Genomic DNA, 23,644 nt, shown 5'->3' with positions numbered 1-23,644 from the left:
AACCTGCTCTGAAAGCAGTTGTTTGCAAGTGGTACATTTGACAAAGGCTCAAATAAGTGAAAAAGTGCAAGGTGTGAGGTAAACTTTATTTAGTTAAACTGAATTTATGACAACCTAGCTGTTACCATAGGGCAGGGCTGTTCTATCTGGTGCCCTCTCCAGATCTTGGTGGAACTCCACCTTCCCATCATCTCTGGCCATTGGCCTTGTTGGCTGAGGGCTGATGGGAGTTGGAATCCAGCACCGTCTGGAAGACCACACATTCCTCAGCCATGGGAATATTAAAAAATCAGGCATCTCATGTAACTCACACTTGCGGTTTCCATATGAACGCCACTAAATGAATGGGCAGGATGATTCTTGAGAAAGCCGCCCTGCTCGCTACCTCCATTATAGTTGGTGGCACCTGGCATTCGCTAGGAAACCTGTGGTGTGCATAGTTCCACGGTTTGCGTCTGTGTTGGAATAGCTTTTTAAGATGTTTTTAACTTTTTAAACTTTTTTAAAAGATGTTTTGTTTTAATAAATTGTAAAGTCTGATTTTAAGATGTTTTAGCGTGTTTTTAGTGTATTTGTTTGCCACCCTGGTCTCCCACTGGGAGGAAGGGCGGGATATAAATTTAATTAACAATAATAATAATAATGTCTGTGTTCTCTTGAGGGTAGTCGACGTGGTACCCTCTAGCTGCTGATGGACTCCGGCTCCCATCAGCCTCAGCTGGGTAGGCGGAGCTCTTTGGCCACGCCCTCTTATCTCTCGAAGAGGGCCGCGAAGCATTGAGAGAAAGAAAGAGAAGGTGGGGGAAACGATCCCTGCAGGAAGTGACGGTTGCTATGGCGACTATCCGGCGACTTCCGGGTTAGGGGAGGAGGGGTGGCGCTCTCGGGGTCCCTTTCTCTCTGTTGCCGCCGCCGCCGTTGCGGCAGGGTCCCGTTGCCATGGTGCCCAGCAAATGTCGGCCTGCCGCCGGGGGTAGGCCACCACACGCCGTCTCGGTAAGCTGGTGGGGGGCTGTGAGGCGAGAGCTGCCCTACTCCTGAAGGGCGCTGGGTGGGGATGCGGGTTCATCCCTCCTCCTCCTCTTCCTCCTCCTCCCGCCCTCCTCTCTTTGTGGCGGAGCCTTTTCTTTCTCCATTGATCCGTCCCTTGTTTGCCGGGATGCGCTTTTGGGGCTGCAGTCCAGTACGACCCTTACCTGGGAGTAAGTCCCATTGAACCCAATGGAGTTTACTTCTGAGTGGGCATGTGTTGGATGGCGCTGTAAGAAATCCCCCCCGTCTCTCCCACCCCAGAATGTAATTTATTACCTTCCTCTGTATCTATGTTGCCATTTTCTTTTTCATTTGCATTCGTGTGTGTGTGTGAGAGAAATAAAATTGTGTTCGTACTCGTGTACGTATTTATAAATATATGCTTTTGTGTTATTGCTGTAGGTGTGTGTTTGTGTATGCGTATACACACGCGTGCTCTCCATAGCGCTGCGCACATGCATTTCTCAGCGTGTGTGTGTGCACACATGCACGCACACACAAACACACACATATCTATAGTGCTTTTCTGGTGTAAAAAAATGAGGTGCTGGTACTCGTATCTTGATAAAAGTGACGGAGGTGCCACCAACAAATGGCTACCATGGACAGCAAAACAAGAAGTGCCGGTGCTCTGTACCATACAGACACACACACACACACACACAGCTCTAACACAGAGACAGATTTATTATTTATTTATTAATTTAATTTATGAATCGCTATCCATGCAATGTCTCAAGATAGTTTCACAATAACAAACACTGGTAGCTACGCAGCTTCATATACTGCATTTTGTGTAATGCATATAGGGAGTGTATTTATAAACTTGTGCTAATGGGTATCAGATCATCTATCTGTTATATTTTTCTGTTTCCAGAGGGCAGTAAAAATCAACAAAGAGCCTTGTGGCACCTTAAAAGCAAAAATGTTAAACGTTTAAGGTGCTATAAGACTGATTTTTTTCCTTCAGTGCAATCACAAGCAGACTTACGAGGAAGCAAGTCCCATTGTGCTCAGTGGGACTTGCTTCTGAGTAAACATGCTTAGGATTGCACTGTTGCAATTTTTATTATTATTTTAATTACCATTCTCTTATTTGTATGGTGATTATCAGATCATTTTTCTCTTGTTATATTATTTTTATTTTTATTTGTAAGGTTATTGTCGTTCGTATTAGTGTTTTCAGATAATCTAAGTGGAATTATATGGGGGAGATCCAATTGTGCCATCTTGCTTGTGCAGCCGACTTCTGCTTGCACAAACAGGACTTGCTTGCCCTCCTCTCCCCCTGCAACCTCCTGTGTGTTTCCATCCCCCTTTGTCTCAGAAGACTGGGAGGCCCTTCAGAGCAGATGAAAGGGCTGCAAGGGGATTGAAGGAAGGGTGATTTTGTTGTGCCCACTGGTGTGGCATTTAATCTCATCCAAGGTTTTTATTTTTTATTATTGCTTTCTATTTCTCAGTATTGCATTTGCTACCATAGTTATCACTATTTTAATTTTTTTTAGTCTAGCATTCTCTGCATTCTAGTGTGTTACTTGCTATTAGCTACCTTCAAGTATTTTGTTTTGGGAGTGGGGTGGGGGAAATGGCAGGGTATAAATCCATACACGAGTAAACAAATAACTTTAAAATTATTTGTTGGATCAATGATTTCCATGATCATTTTAACTTATTATGCTTATTGAGTTATGTATTTGTGCATTATTTTATGTAAACATGGGATATAAATCCTTAAATAAATACATTGTTTTATTTGATCATCTGTCTCTCTGGTAACATATTTATTTTTTATTTATTTTGGATCAATGAATCAAATGTTCAACAGACCATTAAAAAAGTACAAAATCCAAAGTAATTGGATTTCAGTAGAAGCAGTTATTAATTATGCAAGGTGACGAGCTAATGATTATAGCAGGTCTTAGAGATTATTTATCTCTGTGATGTTTCTTCCCTCCGTTCCTGACATTTTGATTTATTGGTTACTGAGATTTGTTAGCTGCCTTGAAGGCCTTTGAAAAAGACAGGCAGGTCTATAGATAGGTTTACTAAAAAATATTCATTGGATCATCCATTTGTATAATATAGATTTATTATTTACTTGTAAACATTGTAACAACTTCTGGTGCTCAATCAGGGGGTACCCCTGGAACCATTGCCGTCCTTTGAGGCCGTGGTCATGAGGAGCCCCTGTTTCCAGCTATGGACTTTCCTGGGGATTGGGATAGCCTTCCCAGAATAATCTCCTGATTAGACTGTTTTGATGTGCTCCACATGGGGTTGCCCATGAGACCGTCTGGCAGTCCAGCTGATGCCAAATGCCATTGTCCAATTATTGGGTGGTGGAACTAGGTATGACCATGTTATACCATTTCTAAAAGAGTTGCACTGGCTGCCTGTTTGCTAAGGTACTTTGGTGTATAAAGCCCTAGAAGTCTTGAGGCCCAGGGACTTAAAGGAGCACCTCTCCTCATGTATGTCAGCCCATGCATTGAGATCTGTTTGGGAGTCCCTGCTGATAATTCCATCCTTAACCATGGCCCCACTTGAACCCAGTGGGAGCTACTCCTAAGTAGGCATGGACAGGTTTGTGCTGTAAAGGTTTGGGTGGCTCATTTCCTGACTAAAGCTACAGTCCTGTGTATTTTCTCTCTCCCTCCCTCTGACTCAACTTCTGAGTAAACATGCATAGGATTGGGCGGTTATTGTTGAGGGGGGAAGTTTATAAGGCATTCCAGTATCACTGGCCATGCTGGCTGGGGCTGATGGGATCTGGGAGTCCAACAGCATGTGGAAGGCGTCATGTTGGCTTCTGCTGTAGGGCCTAAACGGATGCAGACATGATTATACAGGCACAAGAGTGGCTGTATACAGGAATACCCCGATTTATGTACCTTTGTTTAATGGACCCTCGCGATAATGGACATACTCCATACTCCACCATTCCCCACTTAACTTACACGCACTTCGCAGTTACGGACACTTAATGGCATGACGCCGCTGCCATCTAGTGGCGATTGCAGTGCAGTACATGCATAGATAATCGCTTTACTTTAAGTATATTTTCACTTTACATACATGCTCCGGTCCCATTGCGTATGTTAATGCGGGGTATTCCTGTACTGTAGACAGCGTGGATTTTTCACATTCCGCAATGTTTAATTGAAAATACTCTCCCATGCCATTCTGATGCTTCCCATAACCTCATTTCAAAACAAAACCTTACAAAACTTATAGTCCTGAACTCAGAAATGCTTGCTTAACAACCCTCTCAATTTTCATGGCAATGCACAAAACAATCAGAGAGAATCGAGAGTTCAAAGTCTAAAAAGAGAGGAAAAAAACCACAGAGCTCTTTTGGACTTTTTCCTGTCAGAGTTCTCATAATCTGTTGAAATTCATTAAAAATCAGCCATGTTCACAGAGTACCTGGGATCCTATTACTGACCTTGCCCCATACTCGGACCTTCATCTTCTGCAGTTTAAAAGTTTAAAAAATGCCTGGCTGATTTTTAATTAATTTAATAAATTTTGCATTGAACTGAATGATAATGTCGAACCAACTGTCAGTGTTCTAAAAGCCAGACTCCCAGCTGCTTGGCTTGGCTAATCAGGGGGCCACAGCCACACGATTTCACTTGAGACAGTAATGGCTTCCTCCAAAGAATCCTGGGAAGTATAGTTTGTGAAGGGTGCTGAGAGGAGACTCGTATTCCACTGACAGAGCTCCAGTGGCCAGACTGGTTTAACAGTCAGCCACTCTGATTGAAGGTCTGTGAGGGGAACAGGGCATCTCCTAGCAACTCTGAGTACCCTTCACTAACTACACTTCCCAGGATTCTTTGAGAGAACCCATGACTGTCCAAAGTGGTGTGGATGTGGCAAGGGACAGCTTTAGCTTAAATTTGGGCGGGAGGCTACATGTGCCTGCTGTAGAATAAAAAGGTGGGGGAAACTCTGAAAAGCAATGATACTGTTCACAATGTTTTCCTTTTGGAAAGAAGAGAGGCTTCCCCTCTGCCTAGTGCCTACCCACCTACCCAATCCTCTCCCCTCCCCCTTCTCCCCTCCCTGCCCCTCCCCCAGGTCAGTGTTAGACTACAACCTGGGAGACCAGGGTTCGAATCCTCACACAGCCATGAAGCTCACTGGGTGACCTTGGGCCAGTCACTGCCTCTCAGCCTCAGAGGAAGGCAATGGTAAAACCACCTCTGAATACCGTTTACCACGAAAACCCTATTCATAGGGTCTCCATAAGTCAGGATCGACTTGAAGACAGTCCATTTCCATTTTCAAACATGATTGCACAGAAATAAATCCCATTAAACTCAATAAGCATGCAAATGATCAAACCCAGCCTCCCTTCTCCTCCTTCCTATCCCTTCCCTCTTGCCCCTTCACTCCCCTTTCCTTTGCCTCTCCCTCCCTATCCCCATCCCCTTCCAATCTCCTCTTTTGCCTTTCCCGTCCCCCCCATCCCCTTCCCCCCCATGGTCAGTTTTACCTATTTTAAGCATGATTGCACGGAATACTGTTGAACTCTGTAAGCATGCAAATGATCAAACCTGCCCTCCCCTCCCCCTTCTTTTCCCCCCTCCAATCCGCTCTTTCCCCCTCCCCCTCCTCTTCCCCCCTGTCAGTGTTACCTATCCTAACCATGATTGCATATGAGTAAATCCCACCGAACTCAGTAAGCATGCAAATGATCAGACCTGCCTTTCCCCTGTTTCTCTTCTCCACTCCCTTCCTCTTCCCCTCCCCTCTTCCTTCTTTCTCCTCCCCTGCCCACTCCAACCCTCCCTCCCTCCCTGCCCTGGTCAGTTTTACCTATCCTAAGCATGATTGCATGGGAGTAAATCCCACTGATCTCAATAAAGATGCAAATGATCAAACCTGTCCTCCTCCCCTCCCCCTCCTGCCTGCTCCCATCTCCCTCCTCCCCTCTCCCTCCTCCCCTCTGCCCTTTCTCCCCTCCCTCCTCCTCCCCTCCCCATCCCCTGTGGTCAGTTTCACCTATCCCAAGTAGGATTGCAGGGGAGTAAATCCCACTGAACTCAGTAAGCAATCAATCCATTGTCGGCAAACTCATACAGGATCCCGTTTCTTACTTCCCGGGTTAAAAAGCAGAGAAATTCACTAACAGGCAAAAAACCCCATGCGGTTTAAGAACGTACCTATAGCCCACAGATATTTCTATCAAACCTGTGCTTTCTTTCCAGTCCCCTGATCATCCTTGTTGCCCTCCTCTGAACCTGTTCCAGTTTGTCTGCATCCTTCTTGAAGTGCGGAGACCAGAACTGTACACAGTATTCCAAATGAGGCCTAACCAGTGCTGAATAGAGGGGAACTAATACTTCACGCAGTTTGGAAACTATGCTTCTGTTAATGTAGCCTAATTTATCTAAGTATGTTCATGGTGTGACAATTGTCAAGAATAGCTAATTTTGTCAAGTTGAAATGGGTCAACCAGAGAGAATTCTGGGAGCCTTTGGTTCCCTAGGACTCCCTACTGAGCAGGGTTGTAGAGTCGGAGTCGGAAGCAATTTTGGGTGGAGTCGGTAGAAATGTACCGACTCCAGCTTTAAAATAAAAACTTTCATAGGAATTTAGGAAAGTTTTCTTGTTCAGAAATTTTAATCAAATAAATATGTTTTATGTTCTATCAATCTAGCCTGATGATTCACATGGTGGTGATGAAATGCCTTGTGCTATCACTTTACTACAGTAAATTTGTTATTACTAGTTAATATACATTTGCCATTTATGAAGGAGTCGGTGTCGGACAGTAGAAAAATAGAGGAGTCGGAGTCGAAGGTTTGGCGTACCGACTCCACAGCCCTGCTACTGAGGGAGATCCGCAGCTCTGTGTCAGACAGACAATTTGCAACCTTGCAAGAAGATGCAACTAAACCTTAGCTGTTACAAGTGTAAAATTATGCATATTGGAGCATAAAATCTGAATTTCACATATACGCTCATGGGGTCTGAACTGGCGGTGACTGACCAGGAGAGACACCTCGGGGTTGTAGTGGACAGCACAATGCAAATGTTGACCCAGTGTGCGGCAGCTGTGAAAAAGGCAAATTCCGTGCTAGGGATAATTAGGAAAGGTATTGAAAATAAAACAGCCGATATCATAATGCCGTTGTATAAATCTATGATGCGGCCGCATTTGGAATACTGTGTACAGTTCTGGTCGCCTCATCTCAAAAAGGATATTACAGAGTTGGAAAAGGTTCAGAAGAGGGCAACCAGAATGATCAAGGGGATGGAGCGACTCCCTTACGAGGAAAGGTTGCAGCATTTGTGGTTTTTTAGTTTAGAGAAAAAGCGGGTCAGAGGAGACATGATAGAAGTGTATAAAATTATGCATGGCATTGAGAAAGTGGATAGAGAAGAGTTCTTCTCCCTCATAATACTAGAACTTGTGGACATTCAAAGAAGCTGAATGTTGGAAGATTCAGGACAGACAAAAGGAAGTACTTCTTTACTCAGCGCATAGTTAACTATGGAATTTGCTCCAACAAGATGCAGTAATGGCCACCAGCTTGGATGGCTTTAAAAGAAGATTAGACAAATTCATGGAGGACAGGGCTATCAATGGCTACTAGCCATGATGGCTGTGCTGTGCCACCCTAGTCAGAGGCAGCATGCTTCTGAAAACCAGTTGCCAGAAGCCTCAGGAGGGGAGAGTGTTCTTGCACTCGGGTCCTGCTTGCGGGCTTCCCCCAGGCACCTGGTTGGCCACTGTGAGAACAGGATGCTGGACTAGATGGGCCACTGGCCTGATCCAGCAGGCTCTTCTTATGTTCTTATGTTCTTATCTCTTATCAGCTTCCTGAGATCAAAAGTCAGGACCCCTGGGTGATGCTGTCTAGCCCCCTTATCTTCAAAGGCTTCAAAGGAGTGGATCATGGGAGGGGCGGAATATGGCGTTTTGCCTCCCCCCCTCCTTGTTGACCGATAAACTCCATAAAAATGAAGGGTGCCCCTTCAGCCTTTGTTCCCTTTTTCCATCTACTCGACTCGCCTGAAGTGTGACAGAGAAAGCCGTTTGGGAACCAGCCTATTCTACTGGGAGAATAGGACCTATGCTACTGTAAGTATAGGATCTTAGCTTAGATAGACCTTTGTTATATTCTTTTGTCTGTATTGAACTTCTCTCCTTTGTTATGCCAATGTACCTCCTGTAGCCCGTCTGAGGGCGATTAGCTTTAAGGAATCAAACTGTTGTTCTCTTTTGTATATACCATCCTACTTACCTTTAAATAAACTATCCTTTTATAAATGGTGTGTATTGGCTTGGAAGAAAGGAAAGATTTCCTTGATTGCTGAACACTACTGATTACTGTTAATGAATTAGGCTTAATCCCATCAATATTCACAAAGGTCTCTGAGATCCCTTCTCTCAGAGAAAGGAACCAGGAAGAAGGGTGGTGGCAGAACTATGGAGTAATTACTCCTGAAGGAGGGAGAGTTGTTGCCTGAGAAGCAGAGACCCAAAGGAGTTGGGACTGTTCTCAGAAGCAACGAACCCTCCTTGGAGTGCTGAGGGCAAGGGACCCCAGGGGGACAATTCTTTGACAACAATATCCTGAAAAATACACAACACTTAAAGATACACTGTGGGAGAAGTTACAAATGGGTAACTTGATTTCTTATGAACATTTAGTTATCACTGGCCTTGATGTAGATAGATTATTTGGCCCTTAGAATATTTTTATTGGCTAAATTCCTTCTCCATCTGTGCTTAAATTCTATATTCTTGAAAGTTATTAATACTATTTTTCAATTTGCAGGCAAGCAATTATGGGCTTCAGCTGGTTCTCCAAAGTACATCAGTAGCAGAAAGAACGAAACCTGTGAGACCTGAACTTTTATTATTGAGATACAGATGTAGTAAGCTACATAGTTGTATTTGATATTTGTGATGTCTTACGATATTTGTACACTACTTCCTATGAAACTTCCCATATTTTCTTCATCTTACTGTTAAGCTTATTACAATGAGAGTTAATGGAGAATATATTTTGTATTTACTAAGTACTTTCAGTCATTTCTTGAAATGAATAAAGATTCTTAAAAGTGGTAACCAGTAAACACTTAATCCTATTGTGTATATAATACTCTTTAGCTGTTGGGAGGCAGAGTTGGGGTCCCGGGGGCTTGGAAGAAGGGGATTCAGACAGATGGCAGGGAGGAGGGGGAGCAACTTCGCCCGAGTGGAGCGAAGACGAAACAGAGGAAATGCCAGATATAGGGTTGCTTAGCAACGGAGAGCCTGAGAGCTTTGGAGTTTCAGAATCGTCCCTGGACATTCCCACGCCTCCCCTTCTCCGAGGCTCAGAACAGGAGGGAGAAGAGGGAGGGCTGCCCAAGGCAGAAAAGCCGCGAGGCAGTTTACCATCAGCCCCCCCCATCCCCCATACTGGAATCGGAAACTTCAGAAGAGGAGGGGCCGATGCTTCCCCCTTCGCCGTGCACACGAAGACATCTGAAAAGACAAGAGAGAAGAGGGGGAAGGCGGGTAGTACCTGAGGGGCAGTTAAGGAGGAGCAAAAGGTTGCGCGCCCATTTGGCTCCTTCTTAAAGAACAAGCGGGAAGCAGCTCCTTGCTCTGTCAACTTTCTCTCAATGCCGCAGGACCTGTATTTCTGTACTGCTTCATGAGAAGACGCAGTCTTTGTTTGGACATTACCCTAATAAAACACGAATTAACTACAGCCGTTGGTCTGGTTCCTGAGTCTCATCCTGGGCCTGACAGCTTGACAGAGCCTCCTCAATCACCCTCAACGCTCTCTTCACTTGACTGGGACAAGATGTCAAAGGGAGCGGGGGGGGGAACGAACCCCACTTCCGAGACGGAAGAAGTGAAACTCTTGAGGACTAAGGTAGCTGATTTGCAGACGGATGTCCAAGCCCTGCTAGCAGCCGTCAAGGCGTTGAAAACGGATAATCAAGCCTTGAAGACCACGATAGACCAGATGCGAACAGCCCCTCCAGTTGCCGCAGTAAAGGTTCCCATTGGATTGCCCCCAAAATATGCGGGACAGAGTGATCAGTTGGCAACTTTCGTGGCTCAATGTGAATTATATCTGGATGTCAGGCACACAGAATTTCCAGACGATGGGGCTAAAGTCGCCTTCGTGATTAGCTTTCTGGAGGGAGAAGCTGCAAAATGGGTGACTCCATATCTGGTGAGAAAGGATACTGTCTTAAGAAGATACAGAGGATTTATACAGGAGATGACCAAGATGTTTCAAGACCCGCAAAGAGCTGAAACAGTAGCGCGGCAGCTAGGCGCTCTGAAGCAAGCTAAAGGGACTGTTTCCGAGTACACTAACGCTTTTAAAATTTTGTCCCAGGAAACGGGTTATAATGATGCCGCTTTGATGTTTATGTACCGGAGTGGATTAAATGCTGAAATCCTGGATGAGCTGGCCAGGACCACCCCTCCCATCGACCTGCCAGGGCTAATCCGGCTATGCCTACAGATAGATCACCGGATGGAAGGAAGACGCCTGGAAAAGAAGCAGGAGGTCCCGAGATACTCAGCCTCGGCATCCCGCAGCAAGGCCCTTTCCACTGCAGGGGCGGCAGGTAATGCAACTGAGGGACAAGGAGGGGCTAGGCCAAGATTGTCAGAAGAAGAAAAGGAAAGACGACGCCGGGAACGTTTATGCTTTTATTGTTCAAGACCGGGCCATGTGGCCAGAGACTGTGGACTGAAAGGGGGAAAGCCAAGCCGTCGGGAAACTAGAACACCCAGTCCACGTGCAGGCCGGTGGACTGGGGGCCGCATTGTATAAAGGCCCTCCAACGATCCAACCTCCCTCAAAAGGGGTGTTGGTCTTACCTATTCGGATTACAACTTCCAGAGGAGTGGTGTTTAATTCTACTGCCTTGATTGATAGTGGAGCCTCCACAAATTTTATTGATGCAAAGCTAGCCAAGCATCATGGAATTTCCTGGTGGAAACTGGACGCTCCCCTATCTGTGGAGACCATCGATGGGAGACCCCTGAAGTCAGGAGGGGTGACACAGGCCACGGAGGAAGTGAAACTTCAAATCCCTGGGCATGAAGAGTTCATTTCGCTATACGTGTCAGATCTCTCGAACTTTGAGGTGATTCTGGGAATGCCCTGGCTAGCAAAGCACGAACCCAAGATAAGTTGGAAGGAGGCGGTGGTGTGGTTCACCTCACAGTATTGTCAGGAGAACTGCCAACCTGAAGGAATCAAGAACACCTTGGCGGCGGCAGCGCAGGAGAGCGAGCAAGTGACCCTGCCGCTGAAGTATGAGGAATTCAAAGATGTATTTGATGAAAAAGAGGCAGAGACTCTACCCCCCCCACCGCCCTTACGACTGTGCGATTGATCTCGTGCCAGGAGCCAGCATCCAATCGGGGAAAATTTACTCGCTCACAGAGACTGAGAGGGAGGCCCTGAAGGAATTTCTGGATAAAAACCTGAGATGAGGATTCATACGTCCCTCACAGTCCCCTGCTGGAGTGTCACTATTGTTTGTGAAAAAGAAAGGGGGGGAACTCAGACCTTGTAACGACTATCGCGCATTGAACCAGATCACCATCCCTAACAGCTACCCGCTGCCCCTGATTTCAGAGCTGCTAGACCGACTGCGCTCCGCAAAAGTCTTCACGAAGCTGGATTTGAGGGGAGCGTACAATCTGATCAGAATGAAGGAGGGAGATGAATGGAAAACGGGATTCTTGACCGCTTATGGTCAGTTTGAGTACCTGGTCATGCCGTTCAGGCTTTGTGGAAGTCCAGGAGTTTTTCAAAAGTTCATGAACGACGTGTTTAGAGACCTGTTGGACACGTATGTAATCTGTTACTTAGATGATATCCTGGTGTTCTCAAAGAACCAGGAAGACCATGATCAGCATGTGAAAACGGTGCTGAAGAGACTGAGAGAGAATCACTTGTATGCCAAGTTAGAGAAATGTGGATTTGACCTCAATTCTTTGGGCTTCCTTGGGTACCGAATCTCAGCGGAAGGAGTGGAGATGGACCCAGGGAAAGTAAGTTGTATATTGGACTGGGGCCTGCCTGTTACCAAAAAGGATGTACAACGGTTTCTAGGGTTTGCCAACTATTACAGAAAGTTCATTCCAGGGTTTTCCAAATTAACAGCTCCTCTGACTGACTGCTTAAGGGGAAAGAAGAAGTTTCAATGGACAGAGAATGCCACCAAGGCCTTTGAGGAGCTGAAGAGAAGGTTCGCTTCTGAGCCCATTCTGCGCTTTGCTGACCCGACCCGCCCTTTTGTCGTGGAAGCAGATGCTTCGGATTTTGCCATCGGGGGGGTCCTTCTGCAATTAGACCAAGGGGGAAAGGAGCTGCACCCCTGCGCGTACTTCTCTAGGAAGTTAAAGCCAGCAGAGAAGAATTACACAGTATGGGAGAAGGAGCTGCTGGCCATCAAGGATTCTTTTGAGAACTGGAGACAATACCTAGAGGGGGCCTCTCATCAGATTGAAGTGCGCTCCGACCACAAGAATCTGGAAAGCCTCCAAACAGCCAGAAAGTTGAACCAGAGACAGATAAGATGGTCCCAGTTCTTCACTAGATTCAACTTCAAGATTATTTATCATGCCCAAGCCAAAAACCAGAAAGCAGATGCTTTATCCAGACAGCCACAATTCAAAGAAAGTGAATCAGATGACCAGCCTCAGTACGTGATTCTGCCAGAGAAATTAACGTTGGGATCGTGTCAGCCTTCATGGGAAGAGGAACTCAAAAAGGCACAACAAGAAGATGTAGACATGCTAAGATATAGGCAGGAGACGGGACAAGATCAAGACTCAGAAGTAACTTTCCACTGGAGGGATGGACTGTTATGGTTCAAAACAGCCAGATATGTGCCAGAAGGGGAATTAAGGCTCAGAATCCTATGCCAGTGCCATGATTCCGTCACGGCGGGACACTTTGGGATTTACAAAACCATTCAGAACGTGGCCAAGGACTTTTGGTGGCCTAAAATGCGTCGGGATATTGAAAACTATGTAAAGTCCTGCTCTGTCTGTATGCGGACAAAAACACAAACAGGAAAACCAGCAGGACTGTTACAACCGTTACCTGTCCCACACGAACTCTGGAAGGACCTATCCATGGATTTTATAACTGATTTACCCAAGTCCCAAGGAATGACAGCCATTCTAGTAGTGGTAGATTTACTCACCAAAATGGCGCATTTTCTTCCTTGTGCAGGGGCCTTAGAGGCTAAAGAAACGGCCAAGTTATTCATCAAAGAAGTCTACCGGCTGCATGGGTTGCCAAACAGTGTAGTCTCGGACCGAGGAACTCAGTTCACAGCCAAATTTTGGAGAGCCATGTGGAAACAGCTGCAGATGCAGTTAAAACTCTCCTCCGCCCATCACCCCCAGACAGACGGCCAGACGGAACGCGTGAACGCCATTTTGGAAAGATATTTACGTAGTTATGTGTCCTATCAACAGACTGATTGGGTATCATATTTGCATTTTGCAGAGTTTGCCTACAACAACTCCCTGCATTCCAGCACTCAACAAACCCCGTTTTTCGCTAATTATGGATTCCATCCTAAAGTCTTTCCAAGCAGCTCAGAGGGTTTGCTGGTACCGGCGGCAGAGAACTTTCTTAGGGAATTGCAGGCGGCGCAACAGACGTTGAAACAACAGTTAAACGAAGCCAAAACGGAGTACAAGCGAGTTGCTGACCTGCACAGGAAGGAGGCCCCCCCCCTGCAGCCGGGAGATCGGGTCTGGCTGTCCACCCGCTTCCTCCAAATGCCAGGTAAATGTAGAAAATTACAAGACAAGAGGGTGGGTCCTTTTGAAATAGAAACTCAAATTAATCCCGTGGCGTACCGACTGAAGCTACCTGACACGTTTAAAATACATCCTGTGTTTCATCGATCCCTGTTAACAAAAGCCACCCCTCCCAGTGAGTTACGGCCGGAGGAGCCTCCCGGAGCTCCGCTCCTGGTAAATGAGCAAACTGAGTTTGAAGTTGGGGAAATACTAGACTCCAGAATAAGACACTGCAAGTTGCAGTACTTGATTCACTGGAAAGGCTATGAACCAGCTGATAGATCATGGGAAGATGAAGTTGACGTGCATGCTCCAGACTTGGTAAAACTTTTCCATCAACGTTTTCCCCACCGCCCCAAGTCAGCAAAAGGGGGGGGCAGCTTGGGAGAGGGGATGATGTCGGGAGGTAGAGTTGGGGTCCCGGGGGGTTGGAAGAAGGGGATTCAGACGGATGGCAGGGAGGAGGGGGAGCAACTTCGTCCGAGTGGAGCGAAGACGAAACAGAGGAAATGCCAGAGATAGGGTTGCTTAGCAACGGAGAGCCTGAGAGCTTTGGAGTTTCAGAATAGTCCCTGGACATTCCCACGCCTCCCCTTCTCCGAGGCTCAGAACAGGAGGGAGAAGAGGGAGGGCTGCCCAAGGCAGAAAAGCCACGAGGCAGTTTACCATCAGCCCCCCCCTATCCCTCATACTGGAATCGGAAACTTCAGAAGAGGAGGGGCCGATGCTTCCCCCTTCGCCGTGCACACGAAGACATCTGAAAAGACAAGAGAGAAGAGGGGGAAGGCGGGTAGTACCTGAGGGGCAGTTAAGGAGGAGCGAAAGGTTGCGCACCCGTTTGGCTCCTTCTTAAAGAACAAGTGGGAAGCAGCTCCTTGCTAGGTCTACTTTCTCTCAATGCCGCAGGACCTGTATTTCTGTACTGCTTCATGAGAAGACGCAGTCTTTGTTTGGACATTACTCTAATAAAAACTGAATTACTTACAACCCCTGGTCTGGTTCCTGAGTCTCATCCTGGGCCTGACATTAGCAGAGACTCACTTGAAGTATCTGAACCTTCCATTGTTACCATCTGCAGGTTCCCCATTACCATAGGGCATGTACAGTATTGCTGACCTGTGGGCAATTGCAGACAGCAGTATAACTCTTCTGCTATGTTTTGTTGGAGTGTACACGAGTACACTCATGGAGTGTTTGTACACATGGAATGTAAAAGAATGTTTTATTTTAGTTGTCAGGAGCCACCGTGAGCACTTTTTAATAGGAGAATAGCAGAGAAATTTAAAAAATAAATATAAACCAGTTTGGATTCATAAAAACCATAGACATTTGCCTTTAGTTTTTCCCTGTGGATTGTTTTCCACTTAGGGTTGGTATCACATCTGTCAGGGAGCCCATGTTCACAGTAGGACAATGGGCACCCCGTTCCCAGTGCATATGATCTAATGTAGCCTTTGCTATCATGGTGCCTTCCATATGTTGTGGACTATAACTCCCATCAGCCCCAGCCAGCATGTGTGCAGCACTCTGGTGAGAACAGACAGCAACACTTCACTCAGCTATTGACTTTCTTGCCTTGGTAGGTAGTTCAGCTAAGGTACTTCACTGCTCTCACCCTGCTAAACGCCTCTTCAATTGTTTTTTTCTCCTGCAACCACTCAGTATATATGAGTACACAGTTTAAAAATCACTGTATCTTCTAGTTAAGTTCTATGTTAAATAACTCCTTTCAGTTACCTCTCTGGGAAGAGGTTATTAGGCATTCAAGGTTAAGAGGATAGTTATTTTTACTGTATAAGTATTTGCAGCCTGAATACATTTCTCCCTCAATCCCCTTTGTAATATTTCTTATGTACGTTACGTTCCCCACATTCACACTCCTATGTTCTAACAGCTTTTCAGAAGCAAGACATAAGAAAGCTGGTAACAAAAAAATTCTGTAGCAAGGAGAAATAACAAAGCAGCAGTTCACTCTGCTTCGACTCCCTAGAACCTATGAGGACATTGCCATGCTTGTAATATTCTGCTGCTATCCTTCCTGTCTTCCTTTATTTACCATTTACATCCCCCTAGAAGTCTTTCCCAGATTTTCTCATAATTCTTCTGTCTAACTGTTTCTCATATGGTTTCTTTTCATATGCAGCTCTGGTCATTTCCCAGGGGTTTGAGAAGCCTTCAAACTTTGTAGAACAAATAATTTGTCGTATGATTAGCAGCACAGGAAGCTGCCTTATACTGAGTCAGATGCTGGGACATCCAGTTCAGTATTGTCTACCCTGACTCGCAGCAGTTCTCCACCCTTTCAGGCCAGAGATCTTTCCGAGCCATACCTGCAGGAACCAGGGATTGAACCTGGAACTTTTTGCATGCCAAGCAGGTGCTCTACCACTGAGCTGTGGGCCTTCCCCATAAGAATGTAGTTGTTTATATCCTATCCCGGTGCCTGGCTGAATTTCTAAACCACACCAGTCTATCATTGGGTTGTTGTGTGAGGTCTCAGCATATATCTATAACCAAGTTCATGGCACAATCCTATACCTTTGTGTTCAGAAATAAGTGCCATGGGGTTAAGTGGAGCATACTTCCAGGAAAGTGCAGCCTCAGTCTCCTGCCCAGTTCTTCCTCAAATTCTTTAAAGTACTTTGCAGTCCCAATATATGCAGATCCACTTTTCTATTGCCTTCCCTGCATGCTTGCATTGAAGTATAATAATTTGTTGTAATATTTTCTGTTGCAGCTTGAGTTCAGATTACACAAAGAGCAACCGTATCTTCATAACAGGTTCTTGCAGCATGATCTTGAAAAGAATTATTCAGGGAAACTGGGTAATGTTGGAAGACTTCTCTTTCTAAAGCTATGCATGCTAACTGTGAAACGAATAGGTGTGCTTACAACAGTAGCATATTTTCATTATATGTAATTCATTTTCCACTGTTTCTTGAAATAGATGACATAGCTGCCTGCAGGCAAACCAAAGACAAAGTTCTCTTGTTTAGGGCAACTTAGCAATTCATACAGCAGATACAGTTGCTGTGGATTTGCTGTTGCTGCATTGGTGTTCCCTGCAGCAAACGCATAAAAGGGTGGCTTACATACCCAGTGGAGATGCTGCTAGTGGGTGGTTCTTCTGACCAGATGGTGGATGTCCAACCTGTCCTGGATGGGGTTGCACTCCCCCTGAAGGAGCAGGTTCGTAGCTTGGGGGTTCTCCTAGAATCATCTCTGTCACTTGAGGCTCAGGTAACCTCGGTGGCACGGAGTGCCTTCTACCAAGTTTGGTTGGTGGCCCAACTACGTCCCTATCTGGACAGGGATAACCTTGCTTCAGTTGTCCATGCTCTGGTAACCTCCAAATTAGATTACTGCAATGCACTCTACGTGGGGCTGCCTTTGAAGATGGTTCGGAAACTGCAGCTTGTGCAAAATGCAGCGGCCAGATTGGTAACAGGGACCAGACGGTCCGAACATATAAAACCGATTCTGGCCTGCTTGCATTGGCTGCCTGTATGTTTCCGAGCTCGATTCAAGGTGCTGGTTTTAACCTATAAAGCCTTACACGGCTTAGGACCACAATACCTGATGGAACGCCTCTCCCAATATGAACCCACCTGTACACTACGTTCAAGATCAAAGGCCCTCCTCCGGGTGCCTACTCCAAGGGAAGCTCGGAGGGTGGCAACAGGGGAGAGGGCCTTCTCAGTTGTGGCTCCCAGATTATGGAATGAGGTTTGTGACGAGGTGCGCCTGGCGCCAACAGTGTTATTTTTCCGGCACCAGGTCAAGAATTCCTCTTCTCCCAGGCATTTTAGCATGTGTTTTAAATTGTTTTAAATTTTTAAATTGTGTTTTAAATTGTTTTTAAAATATGTGTTTTAACTTGTATATTTGTTTTAATGTTTTTGGTTGCTGTAAACCACCCAGAGAGCTTCGGCTATGGGGAGGTATACAAGTGCAATCAATCAATCAATCAGGGACCCCCTGTCTGCTCAGCTTCCTAAGCCTTTTGCTTGGGTTTCCAAAGTCACAGATAATATACACTTGATGTGCATGTTGCAGGAGATACTGGTGCTCCTATAGTAATTATAACCCTATTCTGCTCTTTTATACTTTTGATGTTGTTTTAAACTTTTGTAATTGTATATTTTTTTCAAGACGTTTAATGTTGTAAGCAACGATAAAAGTAGTAATTAATACTCTCTTTTACAATGAGGGATTGAGGAGAGGAGCATGTCACCTCTTCCCCTGATTGCAGTCCCTGTTTTTCTCCATGGGTAGGAGGGATAACTTCTACAGTGGGGTGCCTTTTTCTACTTCTGTAGACTCTGGGCAGTTTAGAAACTGATCTTCCAGGGCTCTAAATCATGTGGCAGCCTACACAAATAGAAAAGGCTCTCCACTGCAGAAGTTCAGCCTGCAACAGGTGGAGGGCAATGAGGATGGGGTTGGAGCTATTCTGTTCCTCTTCTTCCTCATCACATTGGGGATTTAGAATTTTTGAATAGTGCCACCATCTGTCACAACTGTAGAGCTGTTTTTATTCTTCCTTATAGATGGGTGCAAGCTGCACTGGCACCTGTTTAATGGAAGTCACTCTAGGACAGCCTTTCCCAAGCAGTGTGCCTCCAGATGTTGTTGGACCACAACTCCCATCAGCCTCAGCCAGCTTTGCCAATGGTCAGGAAAAATGGGAATTGTGGCCCAACAACATCTGGAGGCACACTGCTTGGGAAAGGCTGTTCTAGGACTTCGTGGGTCCCTGATATTTTGTTTTATTTATTATTTATATATTAGATTTATATCCCTCCCTTTCTCCCAGTAGGAGCCCAGGGCGGCAAACAAAAGCACTAAAAACACATCATAAAAACAGACTTTAAAATATATTAAAACAAAACCATTAAAAACATTTTAAAACAAGCATCACATGGCCTCTCCAGATTCAGATGTTACAGAGAAATGGAGCTGGGTTTTGTCAGTGTAGTGCTGACACCTCATCCCAAATCTTCTGATCACTCCCAAGGGCTTCATATAGATGTTAAACAGTATGGGGGACAAGATGGTACCCTGCGACACCCCATAGCACAACGTCCAGGGAGCTGAAAGACAATCACCCACTGCTGTTCTCTGAAAACGACCTTGGAGATAGGATCAGAACCACTGTAAAATAGTGCCTCCGACACCCAACTCACCAAGTCAGCCCAGAAGGATACCATGGTCAATGGTATCAAAAGCCGCTGAGAGATCAAGTAAGAGTAACAGGGTTGTACTACCCCTGTCCTTATCCCAATAAAGGTCATTCATCAGGGTGGCCAAGGCCAATTGCGTTCCATAACCAGGCCTGAACCCACACTGGGATGGGTCAAGATGATCTGTTTCATCCAAGAGTACTTGCAATTGCTGCGCCACAACCGTCTCAATCACCTTCCCTAAGAAGGGGATATTTGCGAATGGGTGGTAGTTGTCGCAAACCAATGGGTGCATGGGTTCAGGAGTGGTCAGATCACTGCTTCTTTCAGTGTGGTTGGAACCATTCCCTCCTGCAACGATGCATTGACCACACCCTGGATCCACTTGGCCAAACCCCCTCAGCAAGCTTTAATAAGCCAAGAAGGGCAAGGATCGAGATAACACATGGCTGGCTGCATCATCGCAAGCACCTTGTCCATGCCATCAGGCCACATCAACTGAAACCATTCCCGAGAAATGGCAGCAAACATTGCACTGGACACCACACTGGGGACTACAGTAGATGTGGATGAGACATCAAGATTGTTATGGAGGCGAGCAACTTTACCTTCAAAGTGCCTTGCAAACAATTCACAGTGGGCCTCCGAAGGGTCTAAAACTCCATTTCCTAAAGTTGATGTCAACAGACCCCGGACAATATGGAAAAACTCCACTGGATGGCTACTTGAGGATGCGATGGTGGCAGGAAAGTGGGCCTTTGTTGCTGCCCTCACTGCCACACAGTAGGCACGGTTATGATGTTTTACTCATGCCCAATCAGCCTCACAGCATGTCTTTCGCTACTTGTGCTTTAGCTGTCATCGAGCTTGTTTCATTGTCCCTAGCTCACTGGTGTACCAAGGTGCAAACAGGGCTCCACAATGCCAGAGAGGGCGCTTGGGGACAACCATGAAAAGAGCCCTACACGCCTCATTGCTCCATAGCACAACAAGGGCTTCAACAGGGTTACCTGCTCTTATCTATTGGGAGTTCCCCCAGGGCATTCAGGAATCCAGTGGATTCCATTAGTCTCTGGGGGTGGACCATCTTAATCTGTCCATCACTCCTGCAAGGGAGGATCAGAGCCATAAGTCTAAACTTTACCAGGAAGTGGTCTGACCATGACAGTGGGGTGACATCCACTCCCCCCATCTCCAGACCACCCCTTCTGGAGCAAAAACCAAGTTGAGGGTGTGCCCTGCCCTATGCATCGGGCCAGTGACAACTTGAGACAATCGCATAGTCATCATGGAGACCATGAAATCCTGAGCCAAAATACTAGAGGCAGCCTCAGCATAGACATTGAAATCATCCATTGCCACATCCTGGATGGCCTCTGCTGGCTCAGTCAGAGAAGGTGCCAGGCAGCAGGGCGGACGGTATACCAGCAGCAACCCTAGTTTCCTATCTCCTTGGCCCGACACCAGATGCAGGCCCTTACAGCCAGCTCTAAGACAGAGTGGTTTCATGGTGACAGAGATGGAAGTTCTGTAGACCACAGCAACTCCTCTCCCCCATTCCTGCAGCCTGTACTGATGGTGCACTGAGTATCCAGATGGACAAAGCTGGGTCAGATCAACTCCTCCCAGCTCACCGAACCAGGTCCTAGTAATGCACACCAAATCAGCACCTTCAACCATGATCAGATTATGGATGAGTGTGGTCTTATTGTGTACCAGTGTGGCATTAAACAACAGCACAGGCCAGTGGACACAGCAAATGAGCAATGAGGAACCCGTCCATGAGAGGAGTTTTAGAAGAAGTAATAGCAAGTCTGATTCCCTGAATTTATTACATATATATTCTACTTTGCTCCAAGAAGTTTAAGGTGCTTTGCATGGTTCTCATCCTCCCCCCTTTTTTCCTCACAACAACCCTATAAGGTAGGTTAGACTGAGATGCAGTTAGTGACCCAAGATCAGCCACTGAGCTTTATGGGGATGTAAGCCTGGTGTCCTGGCTCCCGCTAACAGTATTGGACACGGGACTCTCGGCTCAGTTATTGCCAGTGGCTTTAATCCACAGGTTAAAAGCACTACAAGGCATTAAGCAGCATGGCTACTCATGTGAAGATGTTGTCGCAACTCTAGGAACACCTTCTGAATCCCCTTAATGGGGTGGTCACAGCTACTTTTGTGGGGCTTTTCTCTCATCTCAGGACTGGACAAGCAAGCAGGCACTCCTACAGGTAGGCTGGCTAATGGGCTCAGTTTGTTTGCACCAGCGCAGTCGATGGCGCATCCATGGTGACAGGTGTTGGGATGACTCTGCCAGATCCTCCTCCAGAATCCTCTTGTGGGATGAGGGTGTGCCTGCTGCAGGAGACGGGCTCGGCACATGATTGGTGGCTTGGGGCAGTCCCCTCAGAGGAACCAATGGCTCAAACCCTTCGTTTGCATTACAAACACCATGGAGGGGCCCTCAGTGGGCAGACCACTGGGCTCCTCCATAATATTCTCATCCACAGCTCCCGGATTACTGGGCCCCTCCCTTGCATCCCAAACTACCTCCTCCTCAGACCAGTTGTGCTAAGAGTTCTCCAGGATCTTCCTGACCCTAGTCTGATGCTTTAACTGCTACAGCAAACTGGCTTTAATTTCAGCAGCCACCGACTCTTGCAGTCTTGACCTGTGATGCTCTTATTCCAAAGATCCAGTATTATACTGGGTGTTATAACCCTGTATTCTTGACCATTAGTACCCTCAGCTTTTACCCTCAACATAAACACTGCCCTGCTGGGTTTGTCCATCTCAACACAGAGCTCTGGCACCAAACTGATTCACCTCGCTCACTGTTTCAGACCGTGTGAAGCTCCTGCTTAAATCTCTTCCTATCCACTTCCATAGCTAGCATAAACTCTTAAACCTTACTCACTATGGCATGCTTGCCTTAGACAGCCTTGTACTAACATAGTAGCCACAGGCAGCCAGGAATTCAGTGATAGAAAGGCAAGGAAATAGGACATGAGAGAGGTGTCTTAAGTTGTAAGAGGGAGACATTCATCCCTCCTTAGCCCATTCCTCTCAAACCCCTTCTCCCCCCCCCCATTTTAGAAATGTTGAGTATAAGCTCCTCAAGGGCAAGGACCTGTCTTTTTCTTTGCTTATGTTGCTTTAAGTGCCATGCACATTGGGCATGCTGTAGACTCGTTAATATATTTTATTTATGGATTGATAAACTGCTTCCCTAACAAGTGTTTCCAAAGTGATATACAACAGAATATAAAAAAAAACCCAAAACATATAGTAAAACAATCTAAAAACGGATCTTAAAAACATCACACAGATTCTGTAGAGTATACAATCTAAAATGGCTGTCACCATTCAGGGTAAGTCCTCTTAATAGCTGCCTAAAAGCAAAAATGCTAGGTGCTTGTCTAAGTTCCATTGAGAGCTGGAGCTATAACACTAAAGGCCTGGTTTCTGGTTGTTGTCAGGCATACCTCTGCGGTGTACAGAACTCTTAACTGTGCCTCATTAGAGGAATGTAGTTGCTGGGCAGGGGTATATGGGGCAAGGCTTTCCCTCAAGTAAGCTGTCCCCAAGTTGTATACTTGCCGGCCAACATGGAGTAGTGCTTAGGTTGTCTCTCAGCCTAACCACCTCTCAGGATTGTTTGTAAAATAAAACGGGGTGGGGAGAACTTCCCTGAGCTCCTTAGGAGAAAGGTGGGATAAAACAGTAATTAAATCAGTTTGATGCCTCTTCCCCCCCCCCCCCCCGAATGTGGTTACCATCTGGTTGCCGGCTGCGAGAACAGTATCATGTACTAGATGGGCCTTTGGTCTGATCCAGCAGAACTCGTCATGTTCTTAATATGCAGAAGTTAAGATCTAGGAAGTATATCAGTTTGGTAAATTTACAGGCATAGCTGATAATTTACAGGTTTATCTGATAAAGTATAGCATAATCTTATATATATTACTCAGAAGTTGCTCACACTGATTTCAGATGGGCCTATTCCCAAATTAGTGTGGAAAGGATTGCAGCCACAGTTTAATCTGTGGTGATGGTGATGAATGGCACTGTCATAATCCATATATTTTGTTTTTGTTCCTCAGATGGAAGATTAAGTCCTTTATCACGCAGTAAAAAGTTGTACGCCCCTGTAGCGCCTAATTTTGCAGACATTCCTGGTCTGGAGATGAAATACGGTGCAGGCTCTCTGGCAGCATTTGGAGATTGCTCCTTTCCTACGCCTTCGAAATACAGAATTCAACAGGCTTGTCATAGCACTGGTTCAAATATTTCAGGTAAGTGATGTGCATCTGTTTGATGCATAAAGTAGTACTCCAAATGTTTTCTTTCAAATGAAAGTCAAGTAAAGAGGACATGAGAGAGGTGTATAAAATTATGCATGATGTGGACAGAGAAAAGTTTTTCTCTGTTTCCTAAAAGTAGAACCCAGTGGGAGATTCAGGATGGATAAAAGGACGTTCTTCACACTGCACATAGTTAAACTGTGGAATTTGCTGTCACAAGATGTAGTGATGGCCACAAACATGGATGGCATTGAAAGGGGATTAGACAAATTCATGGAGGATCAGGCTGTCAATGGCTACTAGCCATGATATCTGTG

At 45.9% G+C, this 23,644-nt stretch overlaps 1 protein-coding gene across 3 annotated transcripts in view; it reads left to right on the top strand.

The window, feature by feature from the left end:
• The first annotated feature begins 773 nt into the window (after nt 1-773).
• LRRC49 (leucine rich repeat containing 49) overlaps nt 774-23,644 on the top strand; it is a 99,590-nt gene continuing 76,719 nt past the window's right edge. For 2 of the 3 annotated variants that reach the window (XM_061595643.1, XM_061595641.1), the window contains exons 1-4: nt 774-996; nt 8,832-8,894; nt 16,581-16,668; nt 23,127-23,318. In XM_061595643.1, coding sequence (XP_061451627.1) covers nt 940-996; nt 8,832-8,894; nt 16,581-16,668; nt 23,127-23,318 — 400 coding nt within the window. In that variant the 5' untranslated portion in view covers nt 774-939. The remainder of the gene's footprint in view (nt 997-8,831; nt 8,895-16,580; nt 16,669-23,126; nt 23,319-23,644) is intronic. The other variant, XM_061595644.1, reaches the window with a different exon arrangement.

The sequence above is a fragment of the Rhineura floridana genome, chromosome 14 (assembly GCF_030035675.1).
Source record: "Rhineura floridana isolate rRhiFlo1 chromosome 14, rRhiFlo1.hap2, whole genome shotgun sequence".
NCBI lineage: Eukaryota > Metazoa > Chordata > Lepidosauria > Squamata > Rhineuridae > Rhineura > Rhineura floridana.
The sequence above is the reverse complement of the archived record's forward strand: the minus strand, read 5'-3'. Positions and strand labels throughout refer to the sequence as shown.